This window comes from Mastigoproctus giganteus, chromosome 11 (genome assembly GCF_048544385.1).
Source record: "Mastigoproctus giganteus isolate SK-2022 chromosome 11, ASM4854438v1, whole genome shotgun sequence".
NCBI classification, from domain to species: domain Eukaryota; kingdom Metazoa; phylum Arthropoda; class Arachnida; order Uropygi; family Thelyphonidae; genus Mastigoproctus; species Mastigoproctus giganteus.
In genome coordinates, this window is record NC_143585.1 from 117,944,454 (window position 1) to 117,966,227 (window position 21,774).

Sequence of the window (21,774 nt, forward strand, 5' to 3'; positions counted from 1 at the left end):
TTTTTTTTTTTTTGGTAGTTGTTGGCACATCAGCTTCTGTGGCCATAATGCACCTCCCAAGGTTTTTGCAGTACTTTGATCCAAGCCCGAGGCAGGATTCATACCCGCGACCTTTAGGTTGCCAGGCAGGCACTTTACCCACCCGGCTAGCCAGGTCAGCTCCTTTTGATCTGTATTTTCTACCTGGTTTTTGCATTTTCTAGTCTGTTTTACACTAAGGCGGCATGATTCTAAGTCTTCATTTGTGATTTCTTCATTGTTTAGTGCCTCTATCCCACAATCAGGCAAGTCCTTCAAGTTAGGATTGCGATCGATATTTTTTGATTTTTCAGTTTTTTCCTGTGAGGTTTGGTCTTTGCCAGTCATTCTGCTGTTATTATAACGTTTCTTATATCCAGGAGAGTAATTTAAGGTATATTTTATCATCGTGGGCCTATTAAAACCGAAGATGCAATGTTTTCCAGTTTTGGCGGGAAAACAGTCACACAAAAAGAAAGGTACTCTTATACACAAGAATATGTTTAATCTAAGTGAAATTTACATTTCCCCTCACAAATAACATGTATCCAGCTAATTTGATTGACAAATTTATCCCAATTTTTGGAATTTTGAGGCGTTGCAGTATCGAAATCGGCAATAGTAGGATCACTAACGCTGTAACAATCGTACTGTGCATAAACGCATTCAAAAAGCCAACAATAGCTAAAAACAACTATAACTAACATTGTTTTCATCTGTACACAGCGTGTAGAATCCAAGTTTTATGGTTTTGGAAGCCAGAAAATCCAAGAAATCCTCTCTGCCGCCGTCAGTTACTATCCGCCGTTTACATCAAGTAGAGATTCTTGAAGATGCATCCGTTCAACTCTGCGATCACCAGTACATCTTCGAAGTTGGACAGTAAAAGGGTGTTGACTGGTTGCGACACATGTTCAGACTGCTTTGTTTGTTGTTATTTGGTTTTTAGGAGCATTAGCAACTAAGGCCATACTGCTCCGGGGATGTGCGGTGGTCATTCCCCGACCTTTCCGCATCCTCCGTATTTGGTGGTCATCGGCTCAAACCCCGGTCTAATCAAGAAGCGTGTGCTACGTACTCCTGTTCCTGCCCACCTGGCTACAGAGGTGCCTCAAACTGCTTTGGAAGAGAGAGCAGGAATGATACAAGCCAATTCAGAAGAACTGTGCCCATGAAAGTATCTATAGAAAATGCATGCAGCAGAACCAGAACATTATAAGACAGAGTGGAGAGACTTTGTTAGAGCTGAGTCATTAATTAACCTGACTGCCTTATTTTGAATGGAATTTAGAAGCATGAAAGAAGTTTTGGAAGCACTGCCTCAGATGCGGGAACAATATTCTATGGTAGGGTGGATTTGCAATTAGTACAGAGTGAACAGCTATTTGCAAGAAAAGTAAAGCTGAGAACAAAAGAGAAAACCTAGTTTTCTAGATACACAGCAAGCAATATTTGTAATGTGCTTATGCCAAGGGAGATTAGAAGTCAGGGTAATTCCCAATAGAGATACATGATCTTGCCTAGAAATCAGAGTGTGATCGTAGATAAGCATAGGAGTAGAAGAATTTTTTTTTCAAGAAATAACACGGGACTTTGAAGGATTGAAATCAACTAAGTTATCTTTGCCCCACTCAAGAATTACCTGGAAATGAGCATTTAAGGAATTGGTAGCAGATATTGGAGAAGTTGAAGCTGTTGAAGCAAACTGGAGGTGGAATGTAATGTACTATCATTAGCAAAACAATGGATAGGATTTCCAGTTGATGGAAGGTCATTAATATACAAGAGGAAAAGACTGGGAGAAAGAATTGAACTTTAGGGAACACCAACATTAGTGGAGAGGTTGGAAGATAGACACGCACCTAGCATCAACCAGAGTGAACAATCAGAGAGAAAACTGGATACCCAATTACAAAAAAAAAAAAAAAAAGATGGCAAACCATAAGATGGAAGCTTATTCAGAAGACCTTTAGGACAAACACGATCAAAAGCCTTTGAAATATCAAGAGCAACTGCATGAGTTTCAAACTTTTCCACTGAATTTCTACACAGATGGGTAACTTTTTTTGTTTGTTTGGTTTTTAGGAGCATTAGCAACTAAGGCCATATTGCTCCGGGATATGCGGTGGTCATTCCCTGACCTTTCCGCATCCTCCATATTTGGTGGCGACGGGCTCGAACCCCGGTCTAATCAAGAAGCGTGTGCTATGCACTGCTGCTCACAGATGGGTAACTTAAGCCAGTATATCACCAGTGGATCAATACTTATGGAATTCATAATGGCGATCATTAATCAGATGGAAGGTTTCTAGATAGATTTAGGCTTTGCAGTTAATTGATTTCTCCACTACTTTAGGAAGATTAGAACTAGGTGCAGTGGGACGATAATTGGATGGGAGGGATTTGTCACAATTTCTGGGAACTGGCTATGAGCAAATTTCCAAGCAGAAGGGAAAACACCTTTGGAACAAGGTGAAAAATGGCAACACAGAAAAGGGTTAAGTTCGGGAGTACAGGTTTTGAGAACAAGTAGAGAAATATCATTAGGAACTGGAGCTTTCTTAGTATCAAGAATGTCGAATATCCTTCCAACATCCTTTTGACGGAAGACTACAGTACGCATTGAATGCAGTGTACTGGGAATGGCAGGAAATGGTTTACCAAGATCATCAATACATGAGTTGGAAGAAAAGCAGTGAAGTGAAGTGAAAAGTAGTGAACCAATGAATTGGCAATAAAACCACCTGGTTTTGACAGAGGTGGGAACAGAGATGGGCAAGAGTTTCAGCTAATAGCTTTGGCAAGAGACCAGAATGCTTGACAACCATTTGGACAAGAAGAGAGTTTTCTACTCTTATCCTGTTCGAAAATCTAGTTTGGACTGATTAATAACTGCTTTATAATTGTTGCGAGCTTTGGTGTAGGCAGAAAATGAACCTGGAGATTTGGATACAAGCCATTTACGACACGCAACATTCTTCTCTTGAACAGCCTTAGAACATTTATTGGAAAACCAAGGTTTGTATAAAGGACGAGATTTTAAAGTGGAGTGTGGAATAAAGGATTTCATCCTTACAAGAATAATTTCACTGATCTGAGCAAACGTTGACATCAGAATATTTGAAATAATCCAACCAATGAAAAGAAATCTTGCAGATCTTCCCATTTTGCATTCTTGTAATGCTAAACAACATGAGGTTGAGAATGGTAATGAGAGAAAGGCTCCATTGAAGAAGAGACCATCATCAAGTTGTTGTTGTTTGGTTTTTAGGAGCATTAGCAACTAAGGCCATATTGCTCTGGGAATATGCGATTGTCATTCCCTGACCTTTCCGCATCCTCCATATTTGGTGGCGATGGGCTCGAACCCCGGTCTAATCAAGAAGCGTGTGCTACGCACTGCTGCTCCTTCCCACCTGGCTACGGAGGCGCCCCATCATCAAGTAATGATCTGAGGTGCCTAGAGGACCACTCACTTTGACTGTTTACTTAAAGGGTTGTTTGTAACAAAATGATCAAGCATGTTGGCTGCATGATTAGGATTTTCCGGTGTTCTGGTAGATAAATGAACAATTTGTGAGAAGTCATTAGTACTTGCAAAAGACTCAGTATCTCAATTAGCTGGGTCCATGTGACTAGAAAACAGAAGCCAGCTGAAGTTGTGAACATTAAAATCACCAAAGAAAATCACCTCACAGTTAGGAAAGTTGGACTGGACAAAGTTAAGTTTCAAAGAGAGAAACTCCAAGTGATTTAGCATAGTTGGGAGAATGATAGAAACAACAGATGAATCTGGAATCTCCTCTTTTCAATCTTCTCTGGCTTAAAATCTCTCTACCACATTCTGTCAAATTAGGTTTGGCAGACTAAGTGGAAATGGACATCATTGAGACCACATTTATTTGTGAAATGAATAGGATGTTTTCGGGAGGTTTAGATCTTTTCGCAGATCAGTTTGTTCTATTAATTTGATAATTCATGGTGTATTCTGGAGTAAGAAAAGATGGCAAGGACATGCTGTACGAAGTAATGTAATTTTGGTATGGTGTACACATGGCAAGAATATACCCAGCTCCTTGACATAATGTGGCCTCGACACTGGCTCCACACGCGCGCACACACTACTTACACTCCCTCCAGTCACTATCTGGCAGAGTAGATGCAGGGAGATTACAGTAGCTGATCCAGAAGCCTCCTAGAGAGTTACCAATTGGTTTGATCTAGTGGACTCTCTAGCAGGTGGCCTGTGAAAACTCTTATAGAGCTGTACCCTTGAAATATGAGGAAAATTGGATCTCGCCATGATTTTCATCATAACCTCAAAAGGCATCATACTACACGATGGAAGTGATGGGGTGAAGATTGCTGGAGCTTTGCTGTGGCAATCCCCACCCCATCTCTTCCATCGTGTAGTATGATGGAAGAGATGGGAATTACTGAAGTTTTACTGTGGAAACTAAACATGGATTCCACCACTTCAAGCCTCCAATAAGCAAAGTGGTGGTAATGCACATCACTCATAGCTGTGCCTTGGATCTGGTGACTAATGACATTAATACTGCCCTTGATTTGTGTTTGACTAGTAGCACATGTTTAACAACTCTTTGTTTTGCCAGATCTAGAAGGTCGTGTATTTTTTAACTTACCTGTTCCCATCACCCTCTGGGGTCAGTACGTTGTGATGTCTTTGGTGTTGTCCCTCGGGGATCAGAAACTCAACTCCTACAGTATCTCAATTCTCTTTTACCCATTATTCAATTTACTATTTAGCTGGAAACAAACAATATTCTTTGTTTCTTAGACATTCTGGTCCAAAGTACACGCTTTACAACCTCCGTCTTCAAGAAGCGTATGTGTCCAGGCCAATTTATTAATTATGGGTTTTCGCAGACACTTATGTAGTACTGCCCATACATGGAAGCATTCCAGTTCCATTAGTGATAGGCAATTAGGGATTTCTAAGGTAAGAACAGAGCTTCCTAATTGCAGTTATCCTCCTAGTATTCTGGATAAGTGTGAGTTACAAGCCATGATGTATTCACCCAATCATATCTTCCCCACAATAATGAGTTTATCTCCTCTGCCTACATCCCCTACTATCCCTGCACATCTGAAGATCTTGCTAGAATTTTATGCTCTTACCACATATGGTGTGTGGTAGGAATATGTCCCTGGTAGGAAATTACATTCTATCATTTCCAGACCGGACTGTCATTATATGTCTGGATTGTGGGATGTGTTATGTTGGCGAAACTGCTAGGAGGTTAAGAGAGAGTGTTTCACAGCATGAAGTGGCCTCTCCGTGCCACCAACGTTGAACACTCTGCTGAACATTATTGGTCAAGCAACATAACCTTGATCCCCATTACAACATTGAAAATGTCAACTACTCACGTAATTACCACCAGCGACCATGGCTTGAAGCACTCCACATTGCTAGCTACAATCGTACTATGAATCACAATAGGGGAGCTCATATACACCCCATTATGGAGTCTGCCATCCCTACAGTATGATGAGCGCTGGTGTGCAATATATATCAGTAATATTAACCAGTGGGGGGGGGGGTGTCAGTGCACCATACACTAACTAGCTGATGAAGGTACACCTTGCCCCCCTAAAAAATGACTATTTTATTCCTTTATTTAAACACTTTTATCTTGTTTTTTATCTATTGTAATGCTTTATTTATGTATATTTCATATTATATTTTATTTTAATAAAGTCTGACTTTATTAATTTGTCAGTTGTGGCTAGAAATTATAGTGGTAAAATTATCTATAATTTTTTTAATATCTAATGGCGAATTTATTTATGTTAGCCACATGTTGAAGTTAATTTGCCAACTTGAAAACATGGTCTAAATTCAAATTAAAAGCAGAAATTTTCTAGAAAAAAAATGCAACAGATGTACCATATTCTTCAAAAAAAAAAAAAAAAAAAACCCAAATATATATAACTGAAAAAGGTCATAAATGGTCTAGGCCAGTGTTTCTCAACCTAAGTACCGTGAGTAGACTTGGAGAGAGAGAGAGAGAGAGAGTGCGTGCGTGTTATGGGGGAGTTTAGGGGTGCATAAGCTGCCGGGGCTACAGTGCACCTAGGCTTCAAGTGTGCTGCAGAAAATGCAAATAAAATAAAATTAAAAAATCCAAGTTTTATAATAAAAATTAATTCAAACAAAATATGCTGCACAAATCCGAGCACCTTCTGGCAGTCGATGTGATGTCCCATTTTGATTGCTAGTACTATAACTGTTCACCTTTATTCGGCCATTCTTATCACTTGAGTCTCTCCCAGGCACCCTGCAGTGCATTTCGCAGTTGTATATAACTGAATATCTTGTAAGCAGCATAGTAAGAAATTTCTGTTGTGTTTTTAAAAGATCTCTAAAATGTCATTCTGTTAATTCATATAGAACAGGTATTTTCAATGAACTATATTAGTATATTCCTTGTATTAAAAAACTGTGCCTCCGATCAAACCCAACTGTCTCACTGATTAAAATGTTATAATTGTATTTTTGTTTGTTTTTATACAATTATGTTAATTTTTACATATTTTCTTTTAAATTTCATGTATGTTGAAAAAAAAAAGATATTAAAAGCATTAAAAACAAATAATATGTGTACAGTCCGTCCTCGTATAACACGTGTTTATATTACACGAATTCGATCATACACGATTTATAAATAGGGGAACGATATCTTATATAACACGAACTGAATTCGCTTATGCACGATTCGCCTTTGTGTTTACAAGAAATGGCAGTCGAACGCAAAATGATAGGAATGAAGAGAAGATTCTGAAAATGTATTTATGTTTTTTATATCAGTGAAGGAGAAACACATTTCACCATAATAATGTAAAAACCAACACAATTCCAGCTGTCAGTATAATCGCAAATGCAATTAGATCGAGTTTACTACCAGTTTACAACAGATTCCACTAGCAGAAACGCAACTGGAAATTGTTTTTATTGTTTTATGGTAGTAACCCCTAGAAATGTGCTTTAATAAAATGTGAGGTGTTAATAGTGTATCTCTGCCTTTACGGTGTTGTTTATTCAGTTGCTACACGTATGCAGCTTTGTTTATGTGTATCAAGCGTACCTCCTCATTTTGTAATTGTGCTTTATTCCCTAAAAATGAGTAAAATACTAAAAGGTGTGAAAAGGAACCGTCCTGGTGACAACACTGCAGATTCAGTGAGAAAAAGAAAACCAATATCGATAAACAGCGGCGGACTGGATCAAAAATTCTTACCCGGGAAAATTTGTAGTGGCCTCATACTATGGCTTATGGCCAAAATCACACCGGCCTCCGGCCCACCGGGGTTTCCCTGGTAAGGCTTATGGCCAGTCCGCCTCTGTCGATAGAGAAAAAATATGAAATTGTGAAACGCTTTGAGCAAAATGAAAGACCATGTGATATTGCACGTGCTACAGACCTAAATGAGGCAATGCCGAGAATTACAAAGAATGCAGAGAAAATAAAAAAAACTTTCAGAGCAGAAACAACTCAAAGTGTAATCCATTAGATTAAGACACAAAGAATTGGAAGAGATGGAACAGCTGTCATCTGTTTGGATCGAAAATCAAACAAAAAACAAGTTTGCTTATGATAGAAGCAAAAGCATTAGTAATATTTTATTACGTAATAGTTGGAATAAAATACGTAAGTATTTTATTATGATTATTTATTGTGTTTGGTAATGTTTTGGTTACAAATGTGGGTTCAATCTTGGGTGGTTGGCACCTAACCCTATTTTTCCTATAGGGCCTGTTGTTTATATTGCACGATTTTGCATTGCCCAAGGGTTTCTAGGAACACAACTATCGTGCTATACGAGGACTGACTGTATTATAAAATATACCCAACAGAAATAGCTTTGCATTTGTCGATATGAGCATAGCAGTGATTGCAGCGTGCCACAAAATTTTAGTGTCTTTAAAAGTGTGCCGCAGCAACAAAAATATTGAGAAACACTGATCTAGGCAGAAGGACTGCCAGTCACAGCTCTTCCACTCCTAGAAACCTGACTGAGCTTGCTTCAGCATTTATACCAAAATGGGAACTGATGCCCTTAGAACCAATTAACAGTCCCATTCTCAGCACGAGTGATTGATAATACTTGTATGCTACCCACAGAGAGTACCCACCTTATTAGGGTGTGCTTCTAGAGATTATTGATGTGGCATTTTTGGCTGCTCACAAAAACTCCAATTTCAAATTATTGTAAATTATTACATTAATTATATTTCTGCATATTTATTGAATGGAATAATAAAGATATAAAAAAAAATTGGAATTACACACACACCAGAGCCAATTCAGGATCTTCATTGGGATCTACTCCAAATTCAAAGCCCATTCCACCTAATCCCACTGCTCCTGCACCATCCTCTCCTTGGACCACTGGGGAACTAACAAGTGCATCAGACAAATGGGGACCTGGGGGGACTGTTACCAGATGTGATCTAAAAACAAAACAATAAATAATGTTTGCTTTTTTATATTTTATTTAGTTATTTATTTAAAATTAATCTTTCAATTAATATATTAATAAATAATTTAATATATTTATTCTATTTATATTAAAGTTTTTTAAAATTGACAAAAAAAAAATGTTAAGCACAAGTTCTGAAGTAAAATATAAATTTGAGTCTGATAACCCTAAAGTAAAATATGCTTTTAAAAAAAATTTTTGACAGTCATAATCAGTTTTTTTAATCATCATTACTATTCATTAGTTTACCAGACTAGTATATTTTGCAGTGAATGTATAAAATTAATGGGTCAGCATCTAGTTTCTATGTGGAATATTTACTCAATACGGATTAGGCAATTTTGATTTTTCAATAAAATTATTGATTTGTAATCGTCAAGATCTTGTGTATAGCAAGATGCACATCAGGAAGCAATGACATCCATTAAGAGAAACACATAAGTAAGATGTGTGCCCAATCCTTAGTCTCGATAATATTACTTCCCTCCCTCCTGCTTCGTTGGAAACTGGAGAACCAGTTCTAACATTTTTTTTTAATTTTTGCCTGTCACCAAACATCCCTTTCATTTTTAAGTTTAAAATGTTCCAAAAATGATCATGCTTCAACTTTCTATATTCATATAATCAAAGTGCTTATCTTTTCACTGTCCAACATATTACAACCAACCCCTGTATTGGGGTTGGTTGTAATCCGCCTTGAGGTTGATTGTACCACACAGACTGTGACATGCAAACTATGATACACAAATATTTACAAAACAGATGTCCATTTCTGAAGACACTAACATGCCTAATGCAATTGAGATCCAAGGATTGGCCAGGTCAGGGAGATGTTTGGAGTCTTTGTTGTGTTCCTCAAACCAGGACCGGGCCAAGCCATTTTAGTACCTGAGGCAAGAATGAAAAAGTGCATGCTCCCCTAAAATATTTTTTAAAAAAAATTAAATTAAAAAAATATGACATATATAAAATATATTATTATTATTATTATTATTAGCTATATTTCTGGTACACGTTTTAATAAAAATAAAAGGATGGCAAAAAAGTAAAATAACTGTTTAAAGTGATTTTTATTCCCACGAGCAGTGTTTATTATAGCTCCTCCTTTTCCCTCAGTATTGGAGCTATCCGACATGTCATTGATTCAACAAGATGTCGGAAGCGTTCGGGAGGTATGGCCAACCAAGCTGTGTGTAATGCGGTCAGCAATGCAGGTATGGAGGTGATTGGTTTATCCAAACGCCTGATATGCCTTTCCATATCCTACAAGTTCTCTATGGGATTGATATCGGGGGAGTTCAGAGGCCAATTGATATGCTGGAAGTCAGAACTGTGTTCCTCAAACCATTCCTGCACAGCAAGTACCCGATGGCTCGGCGCATTGTCATCTAAGAAGATACCATCACCATTCAGGAAAAAGTGTAACATAGCGGGGTGCACACAGTCAACAAGCAGTTGACACTAGCGGAGACCACTGATACGTTCTTCCACTTGCACCAGGAGTCCAAGTTCCTGCCAGTGAAGCATGTCCCACACCATACAACCGCCTCCACCAGCCTGCACTTTTTATACCATGCATGATGGATCAAGAGCCTCGTGTTGTTTACACCAAATCCATTCACAGTCTTGAGGATATATGTAACATCCGACCAGCACACCTTCTTCCAGTCTTCTAACGCCCAACTTGCATGCTCTTTTCACCAGGCGAGTCTTTTACGCCGATGAACCTTGGTTAGGAGAGGATGTCGTAGGGGTCGTCTGCTGGCACAGCCCATATGTGCGATGCATAGTCATGCCAGATATTGTTCCGGGTTGGCCCATGTTGTATTGGGTAGTCAACTCTTCAACAGTGTTGCGCCCCTGTTCGTGTGTGTACGAGTCATTGGACCTGGCACTCACCTCTAATATATGAACCTTTCGCTTACCTTTGCAGTTTTGCCGACAATCCTCTTACACTAATTACAGCAGCTCTCGAACACCCCCACCAGTTCAGCCGTTTGGGAAATCGAGGCACCAGCTCATTGCACACCCACAATCTGTCCTTTATTAAAGTCCGATAAATCCTTCCTTTTACCCATCACACTCAGAATTTTACTACCTACTGAACCACTGACACCTTATCTATGCTACGTAGGTTGACTAACTCCGCACTCTTGTACCTCACGTGGTCAATGGGTCGCATTCAGTTTTCGTAGAGATGTCATAATTCAGTGATCACTCAGTGTATAACAGATTTAATTAGGTGTCATTCATTTCAAAAATTATTTAATCTTTCTTTTGGCACCCCTTTCAGCTTTTAACCTGAGGTAAGAGCCTCATTTGCCTCACTCTCAAGATGGCTCTGCCTAAAACCACATTTGTTGTGGCAGATGGTAGTACTTTCACTTTGACATTACCCCCTGTCCACATCAATAAATGTGCAATGTTACCAAGTATATCTGATCTGCAATGACATAATCAGATATTCTGGCATTCAAGTGCCCTCCAATGGGACCAAAAGTATGTCAAAAAAACATTACACACCATTGCCCCACACATCATACCTCCTCCTCCAGCAACTTGCAGTATCGGTACACAATAGGATGGTCCCTTATGTTGTTTTCTCCAAATGTATACTCTTCCATCAGTGCTGAAATGTAGCATGATTTGTCCCACTCTTTTAAGTCAACCTTTTATATTCTGACACTGCATATTTTCCAGCTGGTGTTTAAGACCACTGGCTTCTAAAAAGTTCTATTTTGATACATCACTGTTTGTAGAGTTCTTCAGATAGTGCTGATACCTAGTGAGGGCTAATTGCCCTGAAATGGTGCCGTGCCGTCTGGGTGGTGGTATCCATCTGAGAATAAGTAACATTAGTCTTCTCCTTAGGTGAAGCGTTACTTATTCGAAGTAGTGCAATATCATGGCAACTCGTGAAGGCATTCGCAATATGAGATATAACTTAAAACGATGCCGTTTTACTAATATTCTGATTTGTTCAGATATAGCTATGTATTTCTGATGCACTTGCACTATATTTATACATAGTCCTGACTCACCCATAGCTTGAGGCTTACACCCTAAATGTTTTAGAGTCTAAATACATGATACACCATCAGGCATATCTCATATTATGGAGTTATACTTCATAACTGTTTTGCCATCATTGCATCACTCGGGTACCTACCCACCCACCGAAGAAGGGCCAAATAGCCCTGAAACGGCACCAGGGGGAGCCTGATGATGTCCAGGGTTTCCAAGAATAGGTAACAACAGCTTTCTCCACTGGGGAAGCGTTGCCTATTCGAGGAGTTTGAGTGGTGTGAGTTGAACGAGTTACTGTCCCTTTCATTCTTCTACACTGTTTCTTTTCCTCTTCCACTCCTATTATTTTCCCTCTACCTTTTTGCTTTTCTAAGTCTAATAGGGAAAACTGAATAGTCGAGTTATTATCCCACACAAATACAAAATAGCCCTAAAATGGTGCCATCTGGGTGGTGGTATCCATCTGAGAATAAGTAACATTAGTCTTCTCCTTAGGTGAAGCGTTGCTAATTCGAAGTAGTGCAATATCATGGCAACTCATTGTGAAGGTATTCACAATATGAGATATAACTTAAAACGATGCCATTTTACTAATATTCTGATTTATTCAGATATAGTCATGTATTTCTGATGCGCTTGCATTATATTTATACACAATGAGTCCATTCTTTAAACACTTTAGAAATAAATGTTAAAACAAAGAATCCTCTGAAACATTAATAAATTAAAAGAATTTTGTTACTTCCCTGAAGCGGACAGGGCTTTTTGACTAGGGTCATGATCGCAGGAAAGTGAAACCGCAAGTTGTGTTATGGAATTTATAGCATGGAGGTTAGTTGTTATCTTGGCGCATGCACATGAAGGACCATGAATCTGAGATGGGGTAGGGATGACATACAGTAACCAAATTTTGATGTAATTTAATTTCAAGACAGCAATTAATAATTAGGTGTAATCATATTGGATGCTAAGTATTTCTGCTTCGTTGAATAGAAAGGTGTGGCCTTTACTGATTGCATGGAATGCAAGTTCTGAAGCAGAGGAGCAGGACGCATGATGGACGCAAGGATTGACGTTCAGGGACGTAACAAAATTCTTTTAATTTCTTAATGTTTCAGAGGATTCTTAATGTTTTTTTTTTATGTTTTAACATTTGTTTCTAAAGTGTTTAAAGAATGGACTCATTGTGTATAAATATAGTACAAAATTTCTTTTCAGCTGTACTTCATTCTCGTATTGAGAGTATAGAGAGTTGATCCCTGGTATGAAGAATTGCAATCCTTGCAAGATACATTGTAGACTAAATCATTTATTTGGAACATGGTACAGAGGAACAGACTTAGTGATTATTAAGAGCTGCATGTAGTTTCCTAGTGGATTTGGTATTGATTTTGAATTGTCTTTAAAAATACTATTTAGTTTGTTTCTACCATTGTTCAATATACAGCCAAGAAATATAAAATATTTTTTTTTACATTATTATTATTATTGATGATTGGTGTGGTATAATGTAATCTATTTTTGCCTGTAACTTTATTTCGTTTATAATAGGCAGGGGGTAACCTCTATTTTGAAATCCATTTCTTAATGTTTAATCTTGCATGAATATTATTAAACTTCTGTATGGCCCCCGAATCTGTGAAGCAAAGTATAGCCATTCCCCAACTTACATAAGGGTTGTGTTCCAAGGAACTCTACGTAAGTCGGAATTTCCCTAAATGCTTATGTAGAACTTGCAAATTTTATTGAAGCAAAAAAAGAAATGCTCGACAAACATGTAAATAAATTTATTTATTAAATTTTTTTTATCTCATGCAGAGGAAAAATTACAAAAGTGTACAAAATTACAAAGAGAGAGAGGAGACAGGCATAACGTTAGCAAGTTTTATCTTTCAAGCATCATTGCCAGAATTAACTAACTCTGCAGCTGATAAGCATGCTGCTGCAGAAGTTAAGGGATGTGGAGATTTAGAAGGGGTTTTTTCCAACCCATCACAAAATTTCTTTTCAGCTTCAGAATCGGCACTGGCAATTTCACTGCATAGTTTAATGTTTTGGAAACCAGCGCAATGCTTGAACCTATTAAACCACCCAATGCTTGTCAGGAACTTGGTCTGGGGTTTGCTGTACTTATCTTCATAAATACTTCTTGCTTTTGCTTGAGTGGCCATTGGACACAGGGGCACTCACTTCTCAATCTGATTTTCCATCCATATTATTAATAGCGTTTCCATCTTCGATATAGCACCTGAATGCTGTTTTGTGATCACTGTTGATCTTAAATGCATTGATCCTTTAACAAGTTCTTTTACATGCACACTGTCCCTTAAAATGGTATTCACTGTTGAAGCAGCAAGACCTAATTCTGGAAACTTTTTCCTGCTTCGTACTTCTTAATTAATCATCTTAATTTCTAAATCAATTTTGTTTCGTTTCCTAGCACTGCCAGCACCTGCACTTTCCGTTGGTCCCTTTCCCTTCACCATTGTAATAAGTAAATAGGAATAAAGAGAAGATTCTGAAAATTTATTTATGTTTTCATATGATTGAAGATTTCAGTGAAGGAGAAATACATTTCACCATAATAACGTAAAAACCCACAAAATTCAAGTTATTGGTATTATAGCAAATGCAATAAGATCAAGTTTACTACCCGTTTATAATAGACGGGTAGTAAACAGAAAAGCCCAATAAACTGGAAAGTGCAAATTGTTTTATTGTTTTATGGTAGTGACTGCCAGAAATGTGCTTTAGAAAATATCACAAAGCCGTTCAAAATTTATTCTTATAATGGAACATATGATAACGATGAAAGTGTAGTACAATTTCCATTATAAATATGATCTTTTAGAGAGATATATAGCTTAGTTATATAGCGAAAATTTCAACTTCCGAGGTCTTGGAATGAATTACCAAAAAAAAAAAAAAAAATGTTATTGGGTTCACATTATGATATTTTCACGATACCTCCATTTATTCCTACGGGATGTAAAATATGTTTCCACGATTTTTTTTTTGAGTTTGCACCAGCCAGCAAAAACTTACGTAAAGTCGAATTTCCGTAAGTAGAATATTATGTAAGCCAGGGGGCTTTATATCATCAAGATATCTACCATAGCGGGTGACACATGTGTAAAAAAGGGTGTTGAATATATTATTTCAATAGTGGTAAGGTATATTTCCGCTAATAAACCACTAAGATTTAACCACATAGGTAGACCAAAAAAACTGTTTCGAAAACTTTACCTTGGAAGGTAATACAATTGGCTTCAATTAAAAGTTTTATCAAATCAAAAATAGCTGTAATTGGGAGTTTTGTATGGTTCATAAGTAAGGAGTTATTGTTTAACATGTCTTAGACAATGTCCAAGGTGTATTCAACGTTCATGTTAGTGTATAAAGAGGTGACTTCTAGTGAAAATAGATTGTCATTATCATTAAGTACTTTAAGGTTATTAAACAGCGAATCATTGTTTTTTTTTTTTTTTTTTTTTTTTTTTATCTCAAACTTCATAGTTTGCCTGAAAGGTTTGATTATATATAAAAATAGACTCATGACAGACAGATCATCATTAGTTGTTTCATTCAGTGCCTAGCACTGAATGAAACTACCAATAGCAGAATTCTTAGTACTTTTTCTTCCCACATATATAAAAGTATCCCAAAAAATTATTTTCACATTACAATATATCAAAATGTAATTTCAATGAGATCTTGGCATTTTGAGTGAGAAAATTGTGGAAGCAAATCTGTTGCTGTTTTGTTTACTGCCTGCTGTAAGCATAATTCATTTTCACTATGCTGGCAGGATTTAAACTGTCTAGTAAATAATACATTTCTGAAAGTAGAAGAAACTTTGCTGTTGCATGCTTGTCCTGCTATTGCACTACTTTAAAACAAATGATATCACTAAATTTTTTGGGCCTTTTTTTTTTTTTTTTTTTTTTAATTTAAAAGAGACCACTTGCTGTCTCATAAGGAATCAGCAAGTGCTGAAAGAGGCTACCCTAGCAGTGTTCCATATTTTAAATTGCACAATTAGCCATTTTTTGAAAGTGGTGCAATATCAGGGCAACTCATTGTATGTCCAAGTTTTTAGGAGCATCAGCAACTTAGGCCATATTGCACCAGTGAGTACTACGTCTGAACAAGTGTGCATTCCCACTGCATGTTCTACATATTATGCAGGCTGAAACATCAGAACAATTTATGACCAAAAACTTCCTACTCGACTGCCATCAGCCAAACACAGCCCTGACTGCTCTGGTATATGAGGAATTGGGGCTGTGGTTGGCCTTCTCCAAATGACTGACAATGATTTTATACTACTGCCAACTGCAAAGTTCAACAAATACATATATATTGCTTTGTGGTGGTTTGTTGGTTCTCAACTGTTTAATGTGTTTGAGGGAGGGTCAGTTTATGATTAAGTATTAATAATAAAAAAATTAATTAATTAAAAAAAAAAAAAGATCTGCTCTTGACCATATACTGATATTAGTTGGTTGTCCAGTTTCAGTCCAAGATCTGGTTATGGTGAACTATAAAACTACTGCAATAACTAGGCAGTTTAAGTCCTGCTGACAAAAAAGCGCACAAAAGGACAACTTCATATAATTTTGAAAAGGCCATATAACATGAGCTGTTTAATAATTTTGAAGCCCTAACTTGATTTTGAAGCCCTAACTTAACTAGATAATTTAAAAAATAGTGACTCTATACTTCAGTTTTATGTATTTTTATTTTATTTTATAAAATAAAATAACAAATGGGAAATACAAAATAAAAAGCATGCAGAAAAGCAAATAAAAACATTTTGGATTACTTAATAAATTTTTCAGTATAAACCACTGTAACGAGTTGATACAGAAGCGCTCCATTGCACAGTTGAAAAAGCATGTCAACTGCTTGTCTAGTTTCAAAAATGCATCTGTGTGTGCAGGGAGAATGTCACATGTAGCAATCTCCCCATCAACAGCTAAACAAATGCTGTCCATGTTTAAAATGCTTGTCCAGATGGCCTCACAGAAATACACTGGTTATCTACCAGTGTGTAAGGCACCGCACATGGGTGGAAAAGACCTGAGTTTGAGTCCCATAGATGATGGGAAAAATTTTCATGGGTACCCAGACAGCACCGCCCTTAGACTCTCCATGACTCTGGAATAAGAAATGCCTATGACTAAATCAAATTCATCCATCTCATTTAATCTGCTATGGTAATCTTCGAAAATGGAAATAGAAGATTTAAAAACAACTGGTATTTATCTGCAAGTATATTAGTTGCAGATACATTTTCAACATATCTAGGAGCAATGACCTTAGTACGTAGATATGAGATAATTAGACTGAAGAGTTACATTCATTTTTTTAAATGTTGACATAACATTTAAAAGAAACAAACACAATGCTTTATTCAAGCCAGAAGAGAGGCACAAGAACAAACTTTCCACATGAGTGACTAGAATTATCAGCAAGCTTGGATTGCTGTTAGCAGAAGTTTGTAATTCAAATTGTTTGTAACAAACTTTAGGATCATGAACTAAATTTGAACCAGTGACCATTTCTTTAAATAGACTTGTCAAAGGTTGCCACTATTCCACCAATCTAGTTAGACATTTAACCAAAAACAGCCATGTTTCCCTTCAGCCAGCAAGTATTGATTGCTGGAACAAACTTCCATCTGTCGTTGGAATGACGGATGGAAGTTTGAGTCCACTTCTTCCTTAAATAAATTCAAGGAAGAAGTGGGAAAACTTTTGGAGTAAATGGATGGGTGAAATGGGAAGTTTTTTTTTTTTCCTTTGGCTGATGCTGTATAAGCATGCTTTCTTGCATTATATGCCTCTACTAAGCTAATGTATGCATACATGTTTCAAAATCTTTTCTTTTTTTTACTTCAATGGTATTGGTGAAATGCATCTTTCCTTTTGGCAGGATAGATATAAAAATGGATTGCTAGTCTAAATATTACCCCACTTTCAGGAAGGCATGCATTGCCCCCCCCCCCCCTTTTGGAGCACAGAAACTACTACTCCAGTTTTTAGGCCTACAATAATAGGCACATTATCAACACCTAAATGCCAGACAGTTTTTAAAGAAAACAGACATGCTTTCAGAACAAGATGCCTAACATTGCACTAGGGATGATTTTTTTTTTTTTTTTTTAATTACAAAAGGTACGAACAAAGGGATATACATGCGACTATAAAATAACGAGTTTGCACCTGCAGCCACTACACACCAAGCACCACCTATGAAACAAAGGCACAGCAGTTGACCTCAAACTTTTTCCTAGTTGACTGCCAAGTCACATTCCAACATGCTCATTTGCTTTAGCATAGGCATACGATGCAAGAAAGCAAGCTTATGCAGCATCAGCCATAAAAAAAAAAAAAACGCTCCCATTTCATCCCGCCATTTGTTCCAAATGCCTGTCCAGCTCAGCCTTAAATTTATTTAGACTATCAACTTCCACAACAAAAGATGGAGTCCGTTCCACCAATCAACTACCCGCTGGCTAAAGGCAAATTTCCGCACATCTATTCTACAACTGTCTTTCCTCAATTTGAATCTGTAACCCCCCCTCAGGTTCTTAATCTGAGCAAGAGAAAGAATCCCATCAGCATTCAGCTTGCTCAACCCATTCAAGGCTTTATACACCTCAATCAGATCACCTCACAGGTGCCTACTCTCCAGGCATTGCAATTTGCAGAACTTAAGCCTTTCTTGGTAAGAGCACCCCTTTGTTCCCCTCACCAATCTTGTTGCCCTTCTTTGTACTCATTCTAGCAACTCTACATCCTTCCTAAAATGAAGCCTCCAGACCTGTACACAGTACTCTAGGTGCGGCCTTGTATAACGGGATAATCACCTCCCTGTCTCTGCTAGCAAAATTCCTATATATCATTGACAAGACTCCAAGACCTGCCCTGGCAACCCCTCTGCACTGCTCAGCGAACTTCATATTTGACTGCACAATTACCCCCAGCTCATTTTCACTTTCCACTTCCCTGAGTGTAGTACCACACAGTTGGTACATTTCTCTTTGGTTATTGCTACCCATATGCAGTACTTCGCATTTGTCAATGTTAAACTTCAGTTGCCACTTCTCAGCCCATTTGCCCAACTTATCTAGATCCATTTGGAGTAGCATACTGTTGTTGTTAACAACCCTGCCAACCTTTGTATCATTTGTAAACTTGGACATTAAACCTGATATACCTTCATCAATATCATTGATAAATATACAAAACAACAATGGGCTCAACATCGAACCCTGGGGAACTCCACTAATAACATTCGTCCATGAAGAGCACTGTCATCTCCCACTCAACCATCCCTTTATTCATTGTAGCAACTTACATTAATGCCATACTACTCCAATTTGAACAGCAGTCTTCCATGTGCAACAGTATCAAAAGCTTTTCTAAAATCCAAGTGTATGATATCAAAATTATTCAATCAAATTGGTCAGACAAGACCTCCCTTTAATAAACCCATGCTGGGTCTTAATTATTACTGCAGTCTTGTCTAGATGATCCTGCAATGCTTCTTTAACCAGTGATTCCATTATTTTCCCCAGAACACAAGTTAAACTAACAGATCTATAGTTACTTGTCACCTTTTGAACCCACTTTGTGAATTGGTGATACATTTGCACACCTTCAGTCCGTGGGGACCTCCCCTAAGTCCAAGGAAGCTCTCATAATTATGGCTAAGGGTTTGCTTAATTCCTTTGCTGCCTCCTTTAATATGACCGGATAGATCCCATCCACCCTAGGTGCCTTTTTTTTTATGTTTAACTTCAAAAATTTCTCCTCCACCTAGCTCCCTGTTAGAGTTTGATAAACTTCTGGCACTCCCCTCATTGAATAGCTCCTCATGTGTGAATCTTGATACAAAATACTCATTCAGTTTATCAGCTACCTGAGCATGATCATCAATAGTCAACCCATCTATGTTAAGTGGTCCAATCTGATTCATCCCTTTCTGTCTAGAGTTTACATAAGTAAAGAACTCCTTGCTGTTTTTCTTTGCATCCTTTTCCAAGGATTTCTTGTAATCTTCCTTCACCTGCCTAACCTCCTTTGTGACTTGATTACAGACTAGTTTATATCTGCCATAGGCTTCTGTGTAACCTGATACTTTATATGCATCCCATACATTTTTCTTCTCTGCCACGAGCCTGATTAGTTCATCTGACATCCATTTAGGCTTAAACCTTGAACAGTATTTCTTAGTTGGAATGAAAAGCCTAGTAGCCTACAAAATTAAGTCCCTGAAGGCTGCCCATTTAGAATTCTTTGCAGTGAGACAGGTTTTCATTACCTTGTGTTTTTGCAGTTAGCCAGAAAAATGACAGACAAAAGAATCAAACAACAAATCATTCTCTAATTTTAGCAAAACTAAAGAAAACACCAACTGTCAAGTTTATGGGGAAGATATTATGTCAAGAGCTCGCATGTTTGAATGGCATTAAAGATAAGGAAGAAAGAATGTGGAAAACAACGCACAACCAGGCTGTCTGTTATCCACAAAACCTGATGAAAATGTGAACTGGATAATAACATTGATTAGAAGTGATTGTCATTTAAGTATTAGAAATGTTGCATCAGATCTCAATATGGGCAAAGAAACAGTAAGACAAAGTTTAACCGAAAATTTAGGCATGACAAATGTGTGCGCCAAAAATTTTGATAGAAGCTCAAAAAATATGAGAAGACTTCATCTTTGTGAAGTGGTTTTGAAAAAAATTGAAGAGCCAGGCTTTCTGAGTACTGTAATTACTTATGATGAAAGTTGGCTGTTCTAATACAAGCCAGAAACCAAAAGACAGTCAATGCAATGAAAGACAGAAAAAAACAAAAAAAATCTAAAAAAAAAAAAGCAAAAGCGCCAAAATCAAAACCGAAAACCATACTTTCTACATGTTTTCTAAGATATTAAACAAATTATTATGGTGAATATATCCCACAAAATCTGACTGTCAGTCAAACATACCACATTGAAGTTCTGACAAGGCTGCATGAAAAATTTCGAAGGAAAAGAAATTGTGAAAGGATGGTTGGATAGTCCATCAAGACTATTCTCCAGAACAATGTGCTCTCTGTTCATCAGTTTCTGGCCAAAAAACAAATCTCTGTGTATGAACATGCACCCTACTCACCACATCTAGCCCCTGGTGACTTTTTTCTCCTCTCTATACTGAAAAGTGTGATTAAGGGAACAGATTTTCAGTCAACTGAAGACATTCAGAAAAAAACAACCAAAGTATTAAAAGGGCATAAGCCCTTTTAACACTTTTGTTAAGATGACTTCCAGAAATGTTTCTGTGCTTGGAAGAAATGTATGGAACAGTACGTGCAGGCCAAAGGCAATTATTTTGAAGAGGATAACTTCCATCTGTTAAATGGTTATACGAAACATTTCATTATATTTATTTTATACATACCAGTCTCGTTATTTAATAGCCACCTTGTAACTTAGACTCACTTGGCAATTTTACTGTTTTTATTCCTCTGTTTTTATTCACCATTTTACTGTTTTTATTCACCATGCAATTTTACTGTTTTTATTCCTCTACAACTGAGGAAAATTAAGTCAAAAGATTCAAGTAAACATTCATCACATGATATCACCATCACTATGAAATGCTACATTTATTTTTGCATTTCTTTCCATGCTATCTTTATCCTTAATTGTTTGCAAATATCTGACTACATAGTGTTTCCTGCCACTTGAAACTGAAAAATCACAGATATACACAGTACACAAGGCAAACATGTTACCACTTTCAGATTTTACAATACATGGAAAACCTTGCATATAAGTCTTTTGAAATTTTACACTATTTTTTTGGCATCTTACTGTACAATGAAGTAGTCATAAAATAGAAAGCAAGGCCATTATCAATTTTCTATTTTGCAATGTACACCAGCATACCTGAATTTAACGAAAATAAGTGTAAATTTTCAGAATATTTAAACAATTTCAATTTTAACATAGTAAAACTATGTTAAAATTAGAATTTCATTTTTAAGAAAAAAAGACAGATTCTTCAATTTAAATCCAGAGAATTATCAGCCACAAGAATGTATGATCTCAACTTTACAAGCTGAGTTGTAGGGTTAAAATTCTGTAAAAAAACTAGTTTACATAAAATAAGACTGAGCAATTCTCAATGAAAGGAACAGAGATTTCCATCTGTTTAAATGGAAA

At 37.2% G+C, this 21,774-nt stretch overlaps 1 protein-coding gene across 2 annotated transcripts in view; it reads right to left on the bottom strand.

Moving 5' to 3' along the window:
* Rpn10 (regulatory particle non-ATPase 10) overlaps positions 1 to 21,774 on the bottom strand; it is a 267,771-nt gene that overhangs the window by 82,732 nt on the left and 163,265 nt on the right. For both annotated transcript variants that reach the window (XM_090385019.1, XM_090385020.1), the window contains one exon: positions 8,341 to 8,497. In XM_090385019.1, the coding sequence (XP_090241145.1) occupies positions 8,341 to 8,497 (157 nt within the window). The remainder of the gene's footprint in view (positions 1 to 8,340; positions 8,498 to 21,774) is intronic.